General features: G+C 37.7%; 1 protein-coding gene across 1 annotated transcript in view; it reads left to right on the forward strand.

The window, feature by feature from the left end:
* XPR1 (xenotropic and polytropic retrovirus receptor 1) overlaps positions 1-19,575 on the forward strand; it is a 239,828-nt gene that overhangs the window by 171,867 nt on the left and 48,386 nt on the right. Inside the window, exons 8-11 of the mRNA XM_017524449.1 lie at positions 8,284-8,474; positions 8,692-8,871; positions 16,286-16,457; positions 17,944-18,138. Of these exons, the coding sequence (XP_017379938.1) occupies positions 8,284-8,474; positions 8,692-8,871; positions 16,286-16,457; positions 17,944-18,138 (738 nt within the window). The remainder of the gene's footprint in view (positions 1-8,283; positions 8,475-8,691; positions 8,872-16,285; positions 16,458-17,943; positions 18,139-19,575) is intronic.

Genomic DNA, 19,575 nt, shown 5'->3' on the forward strand with positions numbered 1-19,575 from the left:
CGATCTTGGCTCACGGCAACCTCCGCCTCCTGGTTTCAGGCAATTCTCCTGCCTCAGCCTCCTGAGTAGCTGGGACTACAGGCACGCGCCACCATGCCCAGCTAATTTTTTGTATTTTTGGTAGAGACGGGGTTTCACCATGTTGACCAGGATGGTCTCGATCTCTTGACCTCGTGATCCACCCGCCTCGGCCTCCCAAAGTGCTGGGATTACAGGCGTGAGCCACCACGCCCTGCCTTAATGTTCCTTTAAAGAAAAGTGATTTGGCAGCTTAATGCAGAGAGGACTGTAATTTTGTAAGTTTTAGAACAAACTTCTGTTTGGGTTTTTGTTTTTTTTTTTAACAGGTACATATTGACCTAAATACACAACCTAGCCCCATTGTTAAGTGTCCAGGCTCTGGAGCCAGATTGCAGGGTTATTAAATCCTTGTCATCCTGGGCAGGAAACCTACTTTGAGTAAGCCTCAGTTACTTCATGTATCTGCTGAGGAAAACCAATTCATAGTATTGCTATGAGAATTAATTAAATTATGCATATAAAACATAGAGCATATTGCTTACCCCAGAATAAATGCTTGAAGAATATTAGCTGATTTTTAAATTAAAAATTCATGAAGCCATGAGGAGTTTGTGATGAGACCTTGTATATCTTTTATTCTTGGGACCTATGGCTCAGAGAGATGATATTCTTAAAGAAATAACACTAATCTGTTTTTGATTCCCCAGAATTTTTTATGATGATTTTGTCTAGCAAGAGTTATTGTGGTTTAATCTCCAGTAAATCTATAAAAGCTTGCTTCAGGGAGATCATGCCAAATGAAAGAGGTTTCGTTATATTGCTTATATATGCCCTTAGGTTTTAGATTTATGTGCATTTGAAAGTTCCTGATCTTTGATGAATAACTTGACTGTTAACAGTTAAGTTGCCTTTTGCTTTTTGAAACTTTTATTTTCCTTCAGAGACAGGATCTCGCTCTGTTGCCCAGGCAGGAGTGCAGTGGACCCATCCTAGCTCACTGCAGCCTAGATCTCCTGGGCTCAGGCGATCCTCCTGCCTCAGCCTACTGAGTAGCTAGGAATACATCCATACGATAGCACCATGCCTGGCTAATTTTTGAAACTTTTTTATAGAAACAGGGTCTCAATATATTGCTTAGGCTGGTCTTGAACTCTTGGACTCCAGTGATCCTCCCACTTTGGCCTCCTAAAACACTGGAATTACAGGTGTGAGCCACCATCCCTGGTCCCTGTTTTTTGAACCATTTAGAAAGTAAATAAGTTCATTAGCTTAAATATAGTGTTGTCATTCAGAAGAATGTACCTTTAGCATTTTATTGTTTTACATAGGTTTTGGGGTTTTTGTTGTTGTTGCTGCAGTTTTGGTTTTTACTGACTTTTCTAACAAGTTGTGAGTTCAAGGATAGTTTATTCAGATCATATTTACTGAAAGCCTTATCAATTTTCTATTTCCTATGTTATCGAGTAGAACTTAGGTAAATATGTGTTTAGATTTTATAAGTATGTATTACATTTTCTGTTCATGGCAGTTTTCTTTCTACGTAGAACAGAATACTACTGTTGCCAAGGTCATGAATATTTAAACCCTAACCAGGCCATTTTGCGTTCTTTTTTTTAGTATATTTGCTGCCGAAGCGAGCACTATTTTGCTTTATTTTGTGTATGGCTACAGATATTAACTAGACAGAATTAGAAAATTTTGATATATTAGAGGAAATCTATCACCACAACTAGTAAAACAGTTCAAAATATATGCCTAGGCCAGGTGGGGTGGCTCACTCCTGTAATCCTAGCACTTTGGGAGGCCAAGGCGGGCGGATTGCCTGAGCTCAGGAGTTTGAGACCAGCCTGGGCAACACGGCAAAACCCCTTCTCTACTAAAAATGCAAAAAGATTAGCCAGGCATGGTGGTGCGCACCTGTAATCCCAGCTACTTGGGAGACTGAGGCAGGAGAATCACTTGAACCCGGGAGGCAGAGGGTGCAGTGAGGCAAAATCGTGCCACTGCACCCCAGCCTGGGTAACGGAGCAAAACTCTGTTGGGGAAAAAAAAAATAGGAGTTAGTAATGACATCTTAAGATATATTTATTACTTTTTTCCTTTTCTGTTATTTTTTTATTGAGGTGAAGTTCACATAACATAAAATTAACCATTTTAAAGTTAACAACTCAGTGGCATTCAAGTACATTTACAGTGTTGTACAACCACTACATTTGTCTATTTCGCAGACATTTTCATTAGCCCAAAAGGAGACCCCACTCTCCATTCCATCTCCTCAGCTGCTGGCAACCACTAATCTGCCTTCTGTCTCTATGAATGTTCCTACTCTGGGTATGTTCATAAATGGAATCATACAATATTTTGTGTTTGGTTTCTTTTACTTGGCAAATGTTTTCAAGGTTCATCTGTCTTGTAGCATGTATCGGTGCTTCATTCTTTTTATGGCTGAGTAATACTCTATTTTGTGTATATATCACAGTTTGTCCATTCATTCATTGACGGACATTTGGGTCATTTCTATCTATTGGCTATTGTGAATGGCACTGTTAGGAACATGCATAAACATGGATTTGTTTAGTACCTGTTTAATTTTCTGAGGAGCCGCCAAACTGTTTTTCAGAGGCGTTACCATTTTCCATTCCTACCAGCAGTTTATGAGGGTTCCGTTTTCTGCACATCCTTGCCCACACTTGTTTTCTGTGTTTTTGTTTTCTTCATTATGTCCATCCAAATGGGTGTGAAGTGGTATCTTGTTTTGGTTTTAATTTGCATTTCCCTAATGACTAATCATATTAAGCATCTTTTCAAGTCCTTTGCCCTTTTTTAATTGGGTTTTTCATCTTTTCATTGTTAAGTTGTAAGAGTTGTTCTTGTATTCTAGATACTAGACCCTTATTAGGTAAATGATTTGCAAATATTTTCTTCCTTTCTATGTTTTTTTTTTTTTTTTTTTTTTTTTTTTTTTTTNCTTGATAACATCCATTGATGTTTTAAATTTTGATGAAGTCTAATTTATCTGTTTTCCCTTTGGTTGCACATAGTTTTGTTGTGATACCTGAGAATCCATTGCCAAATTCAAGATTGTGAAGGTTTATCCTTATGCTTTCTTTGGAGTTTTATGGTTTTGTGGTTTGAATTCCTATCTTTGAATTCATCGATCAGTTTTGAATAATTTTTATATGATGTGAGACAAGGGACCAACTTCATTTTTTTGCATATGAATATCCAGTTGTCCCAGGACTAGTTGTTGAAGAGAGTATTCTTTTTTTTGGCTCTTTTGCGCTTTCCCGGATTGGCAGTTTCCTCCTTAGCCCCACAGCCCCAGCGTCCATTGGTCTATCCATCTAGCATGAGTTCAATTCCAGAAGTGCTTCTTTGTAGTCTCGCCCTGTTGCCCAGCTTGGAGTGTAGTGGTGCATGCTCAGCTCACTGCAACCTCTGCTTCCCAGGTTTGACATGACTCTCCTGCTTCAGCCTCCTGAGTAGCTGGGACTACAGGCACACACCACCACACCCAGCTAATTTTTATATTTTTAGTAGAGATAGGGTTTTACTATGTTGGCCAGGCTGGTCTTGAACTCCTAACCTCAAGTCACCTGCCCGCCCTGGCCTCCCCAAGTGCTGGGACTGCAGGCATGAGGCACTGTTCCTGACCCTGATGCTCTTAACTGCTTGTCCTAGGAAACCTAATGTGTTCCCGTACTTTCCAGAGTCGTCTTCTGGACATAATCCTCAGGCTTGCTACAAGTGGGAGAAGCCACAGCAACCTTCAAGCCAGTACCAGGGCTGTAGGAATGGGTCCCCTCACCAGCATTTCATCCAAGTTGTGGTCTGGGACACTGGAAATGCACACACTGAGCATTTCCATTGTGAAGGATGAAGCAAGTGGCAGAGCTGGCTATGCCATGCTCTCCAGTGACATTCCAGTGGAAACACTCTTTAGGAAGTAACACGTCTGGCACCAGAGTTGACTTTTAATTTGTCCTAAAGCTGCTGAAGCAAAAACCATGATAAAACATTTTGCTTTCTTTTTACAACCCCCAGAACACACACACAAAAAACAAAAAAACCACAACAACAAAACCCAAACTATTTGTAGGAAAAAATGGTTTTGTACATGGGATGAAACAATATAAATTCAAAACTTACAGATAAGGGTTAGCTCTATCACTCAACTCTTTAAAAAGTTTATACGAATATCTAGTCAAAACCAACAAGGTATTGCCCTTGAAATGTTATCTATATGATTTCCAAGGAGACCACAGGACTGTATACTGCCTTGGAGTGTCCTCAGAAGGCTCTGTCATTGATCAGGTAACAGTAAAAACCCCAGAATCCTTTCTTTCAAATGGAAAAGGGAAAGCAGAGGAACAGAAGCTATTCAAACTTCGTCATCTTTCCTTGTGGCTTGTGGTCACCTCCTCCTCCTCTGCCTCCTCGGAAGCCACCTTGGCCTCCAAATCCTCCTCGGCCTCCTCTGCCACCACCTCGGCCTCCAAAGCCACCTCTGCCTCCACCACGACCCCGAAGCCACCTTCACCCTTAGGTTTGGCCCAGTCCAAGGTTACTTTATTTCCATCAATTTCACCATCTTCCATGGCCTCCTTGGCAGCTTTGGCATCCTCCTCACTGTTGAAGTCTACAAAGCCAAACTCTTTGGAGGACCCAGTTTCCCGGTCAGTGACTATCCTTGCCCGAACAGAGCAGTCAAATGACTCCTTTAATGTCTCTTCAGTGGTATCCTCAGACAGGCCTTTGACAGACAGCATTTTGGATGGCTGGCTTCTGGCATTAGGTGATCCCCTGGGTTGCCTGGAGTGACAGCTGCTTTCTTAGCCAGTGGGACAACTGCAACCTTTTTGGTTGGGGAAACTACCACTTTCTTTGCTGGGGTTGCAGCAGCCTTCTTGCCTTTCTTCTGAGGTATGACAACCTCTTCCCCACTGCTATCATCTTCTTCATCTTCTGACATTTCCTCATCTTCACTATCTTCTTCTACCTCCTTTGGAGGAGGAGCCATTTTCTTGGGGTCACCTTGATTTTTACCTGCCTTGGCGAGCTTCACCATGACGGCAGCTTATGGCAGCAGAGTGTGGAGTGAACAAGTGGCGCAGATGAGCCCAGAGGGAGCCAAGCGACGGCGATGGTGGCCGCGGTACTGAAGATCCCAAAGAACGTACACCCAAAGGCCAGCGAGAGCTCGAGACTCGAAGAGAGTATTCTTTTACACTGAATGATGTTGGCACTCATGTTGAAAATCAATTAGCCATCAATGTATAGGTTTCTGGACTCTTGGTGCTCTTCCATTCATCTATATGTCTGTTTTCATACCAGTGCCACAATGTTTTGATTACTGTAGCTTTGTAGTAAGTTTTAAAACCACAAAATATGAGTCCCTAACTTTGTTCTCATTTCATTATTGTTTTGGCTACTTGGGACCTCTTGCAGTTCCATATGAATTTAAAGATTGACTTTTTCAGTTCTGGAAAAAAAAAAAAAAAAGCCATTGGAATTTTGATAGAGATTGCATTAAATCTGTAGATTGCTTTAGGTAGTATTGCCATCTTAACAATATCAGATCTTTCAGTCAATGAACACAGGATTCTTTTCTAATTTAATTTCAGCAATGTTTTGAGTTTGTAGTATATAAGTCTTTTACTTCCTTGGTTAAAGTTATTTCTAGATGTTTTATTCTTTTGAATGCTATTGTAATTAGAATTATTTTCTTAATTTCAGTTTTAGATTGCTCATTGCTGGTGTATACACACACAACTGAATTTTGTGTGTTGATCTTGTACTCTACAACTGTGACGAATTTACTTTTATTGTCGATTCTTTGGGATTTGTATTATTTTTGTTTCCCGACTATTGTAATGTATCTGTGGTCTTTGCTTAGGAATCAGGATGTAAAACTGTATGTAGTTTTTCATTTATAACTTCCTAACTTATCTTGCCTTTGTGCTTGTTCCCTTATAGTCTGTTCACATAACAGCTAGAGCAGCCTTTTAAAATAATTGATGAGGTCATGCCATGCATGTACAAAACCTTCTACAGGCTTGTCCATTAGAGTAAAAGCTTAAGTCTTGACAAAGTACTGCAGAGCTGTCTGAGTTGCCACTGGCCAGTTCTTTACCACTATACCTTTGTTTATTCCAATCATGGTAACCTTGGCTTTCTTATTAGAGCAATCCATCTTAAGGCCCTTTGTGGTTTCCCTCTCTATATGGAGCCCTATTCCCTCAAACATTCCAATGCTTTGTTCTCTATTTCCTGAAGGTCATCTCCTGAAGTGTCATCTCCTGAGAGTCTTCCCTGACTGCCCTACCTAAAATAACACTTAACATCATTCTTTATCTCCTTACTCTATTTTTCCTTGAAGCCCCTTATCTGACTTCAGAAATTTCCTGAAGATAGGTATTTTGTCTGTTGTTCATCACTGAAGCGCCAGGTCTAGAATGGTGTCAGATATAATAGGCACCTAATCAGTACTTGTCAATGAAGAAATAAAAGTTTCCTCAAGTAAAAGGAAAAAGAAGCTAATATATACTCATGAGCCAAACATTATTCTAGGCATTTAATATATGTTTTTCACATTTAGTCTTCTTCATAAACATAAACTTATGAGAATAGATATTATCTCCATTGATCAACAAAGAAACAGAGACTTTTAAAAATCAAATAATTTGGCATAGCTAGAATTTGAAATCTGGTCTGTAGTACTTGATTCCAAAGCAAAGGCTTTCTCTACTCTGTTATTTAAAAATTATTAAATGTTCTTTGTACTGTAGAGAATACAAAGATAAACTATAAATATTTAAATTAATTAAGTGTATAAGTTAGTATTTAGGCTGGGTGCAGTAGCTCACACCTATAATCCCAGCACTTTGGGAGGCCAAGGAGGGTGGATCACCTGAGGTCAGGAGTTCAAGACTAGCCTGGCCAACATGATGAAACCCTGTCTCTACTAAAAATACAAAAAATTAGCTGGCCCTGGTGTCTAGAGGCTGAGGCAGGAGAATCGCTTGAACCTGGGAGGCGGAGGTTGCAGTGAACCGAGATCATACCACTGCACTCCAGCCTAAGCGATTGAACAGGACTCCGTCTCAAAAAAAAAAAAAAAGTTATTATCTAATTAAATTCCAAATGAACAGTACTGTCAATAAGTTTTGTAGTTATTTGGAAAATCATTAGGCGAAATGGAAATGTTTCTCATACAGTAGGCTGAAAACCAAATGCATCAATTCAATGAATTTGTGAACAGGTAAGGATCTGGCTCTTAAATAATAACTAGAATTTGAATTAGTGGGGAGAAAGAACAAGGCCATTTTAGGTACAGGGAACAACATAAGCAAGTGAAAAGCAAACTTATTAAAAGGATAATAAAATTCATCAGGAGCCAAGAGTTAATATTTTAAGGGTGCTGTGAGATGTTTGGGAAAAGTGAGTTGGTGATTAGATTATGAAGAATTTGAATTGTGAGGCTAAGGTATCTAAAGTATTTGAACATTATAATTACTGGAGAGCCATAGAATAATAATGATATTGAGCATTTGTGTGGGCATAGTACTTAAGAGTATGAGCTTTGGAGCAAAATTGTATTCAAACCCTGTCTTAGCTCAGTAACTAAGCTAAGGACTTAACCTCTCTGTGCTCTAGTTTCCTAATCAAATGGAGATAATGTTTTTTAACTCAAAGAGCCATTGTAATGGTTAAATGAATTATCAATTACTGTATGTAAAAATGATGAAAACAGTGCTTAGCACATATGGTAAGCATTCTATAAATATTAGCTATTGTCATTTATTTGACATTTAAATTTTCACACTGCTTTCATATGTACTGTTTCCTTTCATTTTCATGGCAACTCTGTGAGGTAGGTGTTACTTTATCAGTTTAATAATGGAGTAAATGAAGCCAAAGAGGTTTTGTCATGCCGGATCCCCAGCTGGCAGAACTGATCACATGATTCTAAGCCATTTCACCATGATCTCTCCAATGTAAAAAAAACTAGTGGAACAATGGGATGACATGCTGAAAGTCAAGTTTTAGGGAAATTATTCTAGTGACAATCTACAGAGTAAAATGAAAATGGAAAAGAACCTGAAAGCAGGTTTACAAGGCTCTCAAAATAATCTAGATTTAGGTTTTATATATGAAAAGTTTCTCTGCTAGGGCTATATCATTGAGAATGAAGACAAAAGATTATTAATTCAAGGGATGTTATGGATTTTATAACTAACCAGTATATCAATATTCTTTCAGCTGTATTTAAACTTGAAACAGATAGAAGTATATGGCCCTTGATAAGAATCTATCGGGGCGGCTTTCTTCTGATTGAATTCCTTTTTCTACTGGGCATCAACACGTATGGTTGGAGACAGGCTGGAGTAAACCATGTACTCATCTTTGAACTTAATCCGAGAAGCAATTTGTCTCATCAACATCTTTTTGAGGTAATCAAAGCAAGACATACCACCCCATGAATATAGTTTACATTAACTACATAGCTGTCTGGTTGCATGGGTACTTAAATCTATCTTCTACTTGAAGAGGATTAGTGGCTTAATATCTAATCATATTTCTTACTTTTGTTTTATTAAAGATATTTTAAGTAATGGTAAAAGTAAAAATAATTTTCTCTATCTTTCTGTCTTCCCCATCCTTTACTAGATTGCTGGATTCCTTGGGATATTGTGGTGCCTGAGCCTTCTGGCTTGCTTCTTTGCCCCAATTAGTGTCATCCCCACATATGTGTATCCGCTTGCTCTTTATGGATTTATGGTTTTCTTCCTTATCAACCCCACCAAAACTTTCTACTATAAGTCCCGGTTTTGGCTACTTAAACTGCTGGTAAGTCCAGAAACTCGTGTACCATTTTTAGAGTGGTATAGTGGTTATTGACTTCCTCTGTGATAAAACCAAGGCTGCTAGGTTGTACAACTGCAGAGGCCAGGATTCACATTATAGTTTATGTGATTGGTGCCCCAGCTCCAGGGCAAACAATATACTGTAACTAATAGCCCTGAAGTTGTACAACATGGAGGCCCTAGGAAAAAGCACTCATGTATATTTTCCTCCTAAGATTGAGTATCAGGTAGCCAAATAATGAAATGATTTTACAAATGGTAATCATTGTTTACTTCATTTAACTAGCTGTGATAAGATGTAGAACTTTGTAAGTTTCCTTCCAAAAAAAATGTGGTAAAATTATTATTTTCTTATTAAGTTGATGTGAGTATCAACCCAACATTTTATTTTAGGGAAGCTTTGTTCTCTAAAACCAGTAGGAATATTTTACCAGATTACCAAGTTTAATTTGAAAAACTGACTTTGGGCCGGGTGCAGTGGCTCACGCTTGTAATCCCAGCACTTTGGGAAGCCAAGGCGGGTGGATCATCTGAGGTCAGCAGTTAGAGACCAGCCTAACCAACATGGTGAAACCCCATCTCTACTAAAAATACAAAATTAGCTGGGAGTGGTGGCACATGTCTGTAATCCTAGCTTCTTCGGAGGCTGAGGCAGGAGAATCGCTAGAACCCCAAAGATGGAGGTTGCAGTGAGCCTCGATTATGCCATTGCATTCCAGCCTAGGCAACAAGAGCAAAACTCCATCTCAAAAAAAAGAAAAAGAAAAATTGACTTTGATTCTTGTTTATAATAAGTTCCATTTTTTTCTTCCACTTGACCTGTTTCTTAGTGATCTCAAAATCATTTAGCCTCAGCAGTGATACAAAATTTCCTGGAAAAATATAAGGCTTCCTCTTGTAAAGAAAACTCTGGATTGGATGGAGACTTCTGCTTACTTGTAAATTAAGCCAGCTCTGTTTTGAAAATCATTTGAGGCCAGACGCGGTGGCTCACGCCTGTAATCCCAATACTTGGGAGGCTGAGGCGAGTAGATTCCCTAAGCCCAGGAGTTTCAAATCAGCCTGGGCAACATGGTGTAAACCCTGTCTACAAAAATTAAAAAATGAGCTGGGTATGATATTGCACACCTGTAGTCCCAGCTACTTGTGACGCTCAGGTGAGAGGATTGCTTGAGCCAGGAATGTCAAAGCTACAGTGAACTCTGTTAGTGCCACTACATTCCCAGCCTGGGCAACAGACTGAGACCCTATCTCTAAAGGAAAAAAAAAGAAACAAATAAAGAAAGTAAATCAGTTAAGATAACTTTCATATAATTATTTTTTGGATTATGAATTACAGATGACAATAAAGATTAGTAATTAAATTGACCAATCTCTATACAAACTTTCAGAATTACCGTATTTTCTCACCTCTTTTTCACTTTATAGTTATACCTCCTTGAAAACTGTAGTTCCTAATTTTTTTCTTTTGTATGCTCCTTAGGTTAGCAGAGGTTTTTTATTCTTAGCAAAACATAACAATTTTTTTTTTAATCTGAAGACATAAAGTATGGCTTTCTATTAAGAAAATCTGTAGAACCAGGTGTGGTGGCTCATGCCTGTAATCCCAGCCCTTTGGGAGGCTGAGGGTGGGTGGATCACTTGAAGTCAGGAGTTAGAGACCAGCCTGGCTAACATGATGAAACCCTGTCTCTACTAAAAATACAAAAATTATCCAGGCAAAGTGGCAGGTGCCTGTAATCCCAGCTACTGAGAGGCTGAGCAGGAGAATCACTTGAACCCAGGAGGTGGAAGTTGTAGTGTGCCGAGATGGTGCCATTGTACTCCGGCCTGGGCAACAGAGGGAGACTGTCTCAAAAACAAAAACAAAAGATAAAAAAAATAAGGTCTCCTTTGTTGCCTGGGCTTGTCCCTAACCTCCTGGCTTCAAGTGTTCCTCCCCACCTTGGCCTCCCAAAGTGCTGGAATTACAGGCATGAGCCAAGGTGCCTGGCCATAAAATTATTTTTAAATGAGACTTTGGAAGATCCCGAAAACTCAAGTGTTACTGTGATTGCATAATTATAGTAACAGGATAATATAGTTGTGTACATTGTGTACTAAGTGAGCATTTCCCCAGTGTATCCACCTTTGTTTAAAGAGCAAGCTGTGATTCATGCATGACCAGTTACTCTTATTAGCAGAACGATTCCCCATTGAGTAGACGTTTATCTGTGCATCTGCTGTGTTTTTGTTAATAAATGAGGACTTGTTGATGGAATAGGTTGACAATGATATAAGCAGTAATAGAATAATAAAATGTACTATTGGATACAGTGAAATATAGAAGGAAGCATTGTGGTTTGTTATTTTTGTAGCAATGGTTATAAACAGAAGAATGTTACCATTTATGGATCATTTTAGTATTAATTGACCTGTTGACTTACTTTAAATCTCACTGAGAAAACTTGCCCTTACACTGATTCCTAGTGAATTAACAAGAATGTATCCACTCTAGTTATGTTTTTCTGATACCGCTTTTTAAAAGCTTAATCCTAAAGTAAAACTGCATTTCTTTCTTTTTTTCCTTAATTTTTTTTTTTTTTTTTTTTTAAAGACAGGATCTGGCTCTATTTCCCAGGCTGGAGTGCAGTGGCATGATCTCAGCTCACTGCAGCCTCCATCTCCCAGATTCAAATGATCTTCCCACCTCAGCCTCTTCAGTAGTTAGGACCACAACATACCTGGCTAATTTTTTGCGTTTTTAGTAGAGACAGGATTTTGCCATGCTGCCCAGGCTGGTCTCGAATTCGTGGGCTCAAGTCATCTGCCTGCCTTGCCTCCCAAAGTGCTAGGATTAAAGGTGTAAGCCACTGAGCCCAGCATTTTCTTTAATTTTTAGTGAGAAAAGCACATATGTCATTTAGCCATGGTGGTAGGCACTGGGTACCATTTATGTCTGTATTTATATTGGAATATATGAAATTGATATATGCTGTGCTCCCAAAAACAAAGCTAAAAAAGTTTATAAGAAATTGATTTATTTTGATATGAATATTGTATGTCAAATTAGTGTAGATTATTTACATCCATTAAGTTATACCTTCTCTCCCTAAATCTGTATTTACCTCAATCGGCAATCTAATTAGGTAGCATAAACAGTGCTTCAGATTTTATAAACAAAGATATTAATTTATAGTTCAATATATTAAAATATATCGTCTATTTAAAATTTTTAAATTATAGTCCTTTGTTATATAATTTAGCAATCAGTTTTTACCAAGTTTCTTTAGTTCTGTAGTAAAAATTTTACACATTTCTGTTATAAGAATAGAGAAGTGTTCTCATTTAGTAACTATTTTACATATTTTATTTTAAAAATAACCCACAAGTTGGAGCTGCTATTAATTCCCATTTTATAAATGAAGAAACCTACATTCAGAGAAGTTAATTAACTTGCCTAAGGCCACATAGCCAGTGAATGATGAAGATGAGTTAAGAACCCAAGCAGTCGGGCTTCATAATCTATACTCTTAAACACTAACATTTAACACTTAGCCCTATTAGTTATTTTTATAAGATGTTTAACTTTGATCTAGTGGGTGAAACTAGTAGAATATAAAAATCAAATTTGGGCCTGGGCAGAGTGCCTCATGCCTGTAGTCCTAGCACTTTGGGAGGTGGAAGTGGGAGGATCGCTTAAGCCCAGAAGTTGGAGACAAGGCTGGGCAACATGACAAAACCCTCTCTCTATAAAAACTGAAAAATTAGTGGGGCATGGTGGCACACACCTTCTAGTCCCAGTTACTTTGGAGGCTGAGGGAGGAGGATCTGCATGAGTCCAGCAGGTTGAGGTTGCAATGAGATGAAATTGCACCACTACACTCCATGAAAAGTAGAAATTAGAACTTCATCTTCTTAGCTGTTTATCAGTATTAACTTAAAAGATGATGTTAACATGTTCTTTGTAATAACTTATTAGTGGCTTTTTTGTGTATGTGGTAAAATATCAGAATTGTCTCTGGCTTTGATAATACTGTTACTATAGGAATTGTCACTTTAATCAAAATCACAGGGTAGAAGTGGTAAAATTGAAAGGCCTTAGCCAGATTAAGAAAAGGAGGAGAAGTGAGTTGCAGAATTCACTCTGAAGGAGAAGTCAGATAAATCTAGAATGGATTTGACTGTGTGTAAATGTCAGTGAGTTGAATATGTTTATGTCTCCCTCTCACCCTGCCTCTAATAGAGTGATTTCTTGTATTCTCTGTATTTCCAATGTATTTTGTGTATCTCTATAATATGGTGCTATAATTATACCTTTCCATATTTATTTGCCCAACTAGACTGTGGATCTTTAAGGCCTTTGAGGGTAGAGACTGTTTTATCCCTGTACCGCCACAATGCCTGACATATTATAAATACTTGATAAGTCTTTGCTAGATAGATGAATGACTGTAATTATATTTTTTCCTTTGTTGGTTATATTATACCAACATTTACTAATCCTTCCTTTATTCCTTTTTTCATTTTCTCTTTTTATAAATTTTCCCTTCTTTTTAGTTTTTTTATTTTTATCTTCATGTTAGTCCTGTCCTTTACCAGTCCCATCCCTCCATCTCTTTCTTCCTCATTTAATGCATTATCTTCCTCTTCTGCTCTTATGGAGATTTTCTGAATTAGCCAGGTTTTGAGGATAGAGTTGGCAGAGTGTGACAGTAATGATAGTCTGTCTCATGTCAGTTAGAAATTTCTCCTAGGCACCAGTTTCATAATAGTTCATGATTAGAGTTGCATTTAGACTTCCTGCTCCTTTGGTGTTATAGCCTAAATTATTCTGTTATTTCTGTCACTTTGAATCTTTTAAGTCCATTCTGCACCTTAGAGTTTCTTAAAATACTACAAAAACTGGTGCCTGAACTTCTTCGTGTGTAGATGACTACCATCCTCCCCTCTTCCTCTTCCCCACAAAAAGTTTGCTGTATCTAGAGCTTATGGTTGGTATAGACTGTTTCTCTGGTTTATTAAACTCATGGGAAGAGTATGAGAGTGATTAAGAGACTGAGCCATGGAACCAGAATATATCAGCACCAGAAAATAATGTCTCAAAGCCTGTATGATATCCCACAGACACCTGGTCTAGCTTCCAAAGCTCTGAGAAAGTACCTGTCATAGGTAGTTGACACCCAGGATTGAGTCATAATATGACCATTTATCTACCTGAAATAATAAAGATAAATATTTAGAGAAAGAGTAGAAAGATCTAGCCAAGTCTGAGTAGAGAATTATAGACTCCCAGGTTGAATATGTCTATGAAATGAATATAACTAGATCACTAGAGAGCTAGAGATTAGATTCATTTTCTCAAAACTTCTACTTAGAGTTTCTTGTTTCAGGAGTCACATTTCCTCCTGTACAAGATAAAAAGGGATCTGATAGGTTGAGGATTAAGTCTTCCTTCATTCCATGTTCATGCAAGGCTTATCAAGACAATCGGCACAATTTGGGCTTATTTCTGGTGTTTGCATAGGTGCCTACTTCTCTTCTCTGCAACGCCAAGATTTCCCTTTGTAGTGTTAAACAGGTTTCCACAGAATAGATTAGGAAGAGTCTGCGTAGGTCTTCTGTAAAATGGGGATATGAATAGTTCCTAGCTTGTAGAATTGTTATGAGGATTGAATTAATGCCTGCATAAGCCTTGAAGAAAATACACTGTATGAGTTACTGCTTAATACATTTAATACCTTTATCATGTGTTCAGAACAGTCGGAAGAGGGCTGGTTTTTGTGGTGTAGTTTGAAGATGAACACAGCCATCACCATGGCATTAGTGAAAAGAAAGTGACTTTGGCTAGAGAATGAGGCGTGTCTCAGATGGTATACCATCCATTCCTGCTTATCCTTTGTAAGCAAAGAAGAACTTTGTATTTAGTTAGCTAAGATGAAGAGTAGTCTAGACATTACAGTATTTGCATCTCCAGCAAAACTTCCTAACTTTAGAGCCTCTCAAAGCCTCTATCTTCTGCTCTTCTCTCTGCTTTCAATTTTAACTCTTCCCACCTCTTTGCTTTAGAAATTTTCTTTCTTTCTTTCTTTTTTTTTTTTTTTTTTGGAGACAGAGTCTTGTTCTGTTGCCAGACTGGAGTGCAATGACATGATCTCAGCTCACTGCAACCTCCACCTTCTGGGTTCAAGCGATTCTCCTACCTCAGCCTCCCAAGTAGCTGGAACTACAGGCGTGTGCTACCATGCCCAGCTAATTTTTCTATTTTTAGTAGTGACAGGGCTTCACCATGTTGGCCAGGATGGTCTCAATCTCTTGGGCTCGTGATCCGCCCACCTTGGCCTCCCAAAGTGCTGGGATTACAGGCATGAGCCACCGTGCCTGGCCTCTATTTTCTTTCCTTCTTTCTTTTTCCTTTTTTCTTTTTTTTTTTTTTGATAACATGGGTGAATTTATTTGTTGAGATTTGAGTGCAAACTTAAAAACAAGAACAAACAAAGCTTTTCATCAAGAATAAACACAGAAGCTAAACAATTCTCCAATCATGCATTTTAACAGAAAGTACAAATATGAATACATTATAATTTGTAACTTCATTTAAAAATTAAAGTACCTGTCCAAATCCAAAACACTACACAGTCTTTAATCTGTTCTCTTCTTCTTACCTTAGAAACATTTGTCATATGCTATCAGGAAAATATAGGCAAGAATTACTAATCAGTTCTTTATGATCAAAGAAACACTATTCTCCTTAACTGTGACTTTTTGAATCTTTTATCTGTATTTCAGTTCTGAAATACCACACAATTATACCTCCACTCTTGAGGAAAAAAAAGAATGAATACAGAAATCAAGGAGGTTTGACCATTCATGGAATTAAAGCAAAGTCACAAGTGTTTGACTTAGAAATGTCCATATTGTAAATTTTTAAAGTACAACTTTAGTTGATGGCTGATATGTATGTAATAATTGTGAACAGTTTAAGAAGGGATAAGAATGTACAAACAAAATCTTTAGACTCAAATACTTGAAAAGTCACTATGAGTATGGAAAGATTTGTTTACATAAACATGTATATTTTTAGATGAAAAATTAGGGGGTAGTGGTATCTCCCTGGTCCCTTAACAATATTTGGATTTTTGCAAAGAATTAGCAGCACCCATGCTTTCTATGTTATAACTAGTTATTCCTGCTTTTTTTCCTCCTTTACTTCCTTTCATTGTTATCCATTCAACTCATTCCCTTTGCTGCTAATTCAGAACCTAGCCACTGTTGCCAGGTCTCTGTGTTTATGACTGGTTCTTTGGTTTCCATTTTATCAACTAAAGCAATCATGCTGAACAGTCAGACAGGAAATGGAGAAATTTAATATGACTTTTCTTGTTTCTATGTTTTCTGATTTTTCTTCTTTCTCTCAGTTTCGAGTATTTACAGCCCCCTTCCATAAGGTAGGCTTTGCTGATTTCTGGCTGGCCGATCAGCTGAACAGCCTGTCAGTGATACTGATGGACCTGGAATATATGATCTGCTTCTACAGTTTGGAGCTCAAATGGGATGAAAGTAAGGGCCTGTTGCCAAATAATTCAGAAGGTAGGGTATGAATTTGCGTCTATACTACTAAATTGCCAGTGTAAGCCAAGAAATATTGGGAAGGCTAACTGAGAAAATCAAGGTCATGATGAAACTTATCCAATAATATTACAAACTTAATTAAATGTACTTGGCATTCTATTAGCAGTCTCTTTATCTGATATAATTTGGCTTTAAATTATGCATTAGGATTTTGTCTGTCCATTTGCCAAGAGATGTACAACTTATACTTAAAGAATTCTAAAACTTTTTTGTTAAGTTCTAGTACATTGGTAGTTATATTGCATACGCTTTCACGCCAACAATTTGTTGTCACAGTATTGCTGTATAATGTAACATAGATAACAGTGATCAAAAATACTGATTATTTAGAAATAAATTAAGTGCTTTGAGAGTAATTACAGATTGGTTTTTAATTCTTAGTTGGGATGTTATTTTTCTTCTAGCTTTTTTCCCCACCCTTAGTTTATGTCAGGAGTTCAAGTTATTAAGGAATTTTGCCTTCGTGACAAAGATCTAATTTAGATCGACTGTGTAACATGTGACTAACAAAAGTTAATGATGAAGCCAGTGCTGACACATTTTTATTGATTGCCAGTGGATCACAACTCTGTTATAGTTCGATCATACTCAATTCTGAATTTCAGAATTCAAAGAAAAATTGATTTACCAACTCCATTCTTATTTAAACACACAGTTTGTTCTTGGTTTAAAAAAGGAGGGGAGGTGGATGTAAAAGAGCATGTGCTCTTGGGTGTCTTGTGTTGTTGGTGGTTTGGAATTCACAAAATTGTCTAGAATCACTGGTGATATTTGTAGGTTTTCCAGATGTTTCAAATTACGGAGCCAACCCATTTTTCCCTCCTTCTATTAGTATGCTCATCTTCTAATTTTCTTACAATTTTATCACACTCCAAAGAGAGTGATTCCGGGACATATCCATAAATCTGAGATAGCAAATTTCCCTACTAGTTCCCCTCAATATATTTTACCCTCTTTCCTTGATTTGTCTACCACTAAAATGCTTGAGAATAAACTGGGCGCGGTGGCTTACGCCTGTACTCCCAGCACTTTGGGGGGCCGAGGTGGGTGGATCACTTGAGGTCAGGAGTTTGAGACCAGCATGGCCAACATAGTGAAACCCCATCTCTACTAAAAATACAAAAATTAGCTGGGTGTGGTGGTGTGCACCTGTAATCCCAACTACTCCGAAGGCTGAGGCAAGAGAATCACTGGAACCCGGGAGGTGGAGGTTGCAGTGAGCTGAGATTTTTGCAACTGCACTCCAGCCTGGAACACAGAGCGAGACTCAGTCTCAAAGAAAAAAAAAAAAGCTTGAGATGTATAATAGTTGCGAAGAAGAAAGTGATTCTGAAACCTAGGTTTCTTGCTTTTTTAGACTTGGTAGTGGCTACACTATATGGCTGAATGATGTGAACAAGTTATTTTTTTTAATTGTAATTTCTCTTCTTTGAAATCTTCACAGAATCAGGAATTTGCCACAAATACACGTATGGTGTGCGGGCCATTGTTCAGTGCATTCCTGCTTGGCTTCGCTTCATCCAGTGCCTGCGCCGATATCGAGACACAAAAAGGGCCTTCCCTCATTTAGTTAATGCTGGCAAATACTCCACAACTTTCTTCATGGTGACGTTTGCAGCCCTTTACAGCACTCACAAAGGTATTCTGTGATTGACTCTGAAGATATATTTTTTTAAACCTGGGTTTTTACTACCTGAATCTATTTCTTACTCTGGTTACTTTTCCGTTTGTCATGCTCTTTTTCTTTTCCACTGAAATTTCAGTTCCTTCATTTATACCAGTTTGTTCTTGAATGCAGTTTTAGTCTCATCCAATATCTACTGATAAACTACCATTGAAAAAAAGCACAGTCACCCAGAATAAGAATTTGTAATAATGTTTAAAATCTTGAATTATGTCTAATGGGTTCAATCTATGGATATCTTGGGTTTCCATTTGTTTTTAGACTTCCTTGTTCATTAATGAGGTTGGGAAATGGGTTGGTGACAAAAAATTCCCTGTGGCAATCAAGCATATTTTTAATCGCTTTCCTTCACCAAGTAGTAAGAATTGTTTCCAGCCCATTTAACTGCAAATTGAGTTCTCTGATTCCTCTAGTTTCTTATCTCCATGGCAACCTATTATTACTTGAGACTGCTCTTCTGTTGGGAGGAGAAAAGGCTTTTAAGTTCTGAGCCACATGCAGTCACTCCTTTTGAATTTTTAACCTTTTTCCAAGAACTGTCAGTCAATGATCTTAGATCGCACTTCCTTTTAGTAAAATGTATTACATCTTTGTCTTTTTAAGTCAGTATCAGCCCACACCTTAGATGCTGCACATTATCATCCATAGGTTGTGAAGAGATCTTACTAATTGAAATTATTAGTTATTTTTAAATACTTTGTAAAAACGTTTTTCAGTGATTTTTTTTTCTTGAGAGGCTATATATTAGGAGCTTTTACTAGTGCTACAAAATTGCTGCTAATCTAAAGTGTGTCTAATGGTCATAAAAGATCAGAACATTGCTTCAATAAACCTTGAGATTTGATGCAGCAGAAGATATTTATAATATAATTCCACTTTTTGCAGTAATTCTTCGGTTAGAGTGGGATTGATAAATGTAGCCAATAATTTTACCACCATATGGGCATTCTTGTTAAATGATATAATTTAACTAAGTACGTTAGTGAAAGAACCACATCCCCACAGCTCCCATAATTTTAACCCATACTGTGGAATGTTGTCATTAAGTCCAGGCATGTATCATAATTCAGAAGGTTACTCAAGAATTTATAAATTGGGCAACTGATCTAATACATGATATTTATGACTCCTTTTACTAAATTATAAAGAGCACTTTACTTTTCTTCCATCCCAGGTAAAAATGAGTGCTGTTGTTTTGGTTGAATATTTTAGAACATGATATACCTTTAACTGCAGTTGACTCTTAAACAACTTGGAGATTAGGGGTACCAACCTCCCACACAGTTGAAAATCCACAGATAACATAATTTCCAAAAATTTAATTACTAATAGTTACCATTGACTGGAAGCCTTACTGATAAAATAAGCAGTCTATTAACATATATTTGGTAT

The sequence above is a fragment of the Cebus imitator genome, unplaced genomic scaffold (genome assembly GCF_001604975.1).
Source record: "Cebus imitator isolate Cc_AM_T3 unplaced genomic scaffold, Cebus_imitator-1.0 Scaffold33, whole genome shotgun sequence".
Lineage (NCBI taxonomy): Eukaryota > Metazoa > Chordata > Mammalia > Primates > Cebidae > Cebus > Cebus imitator.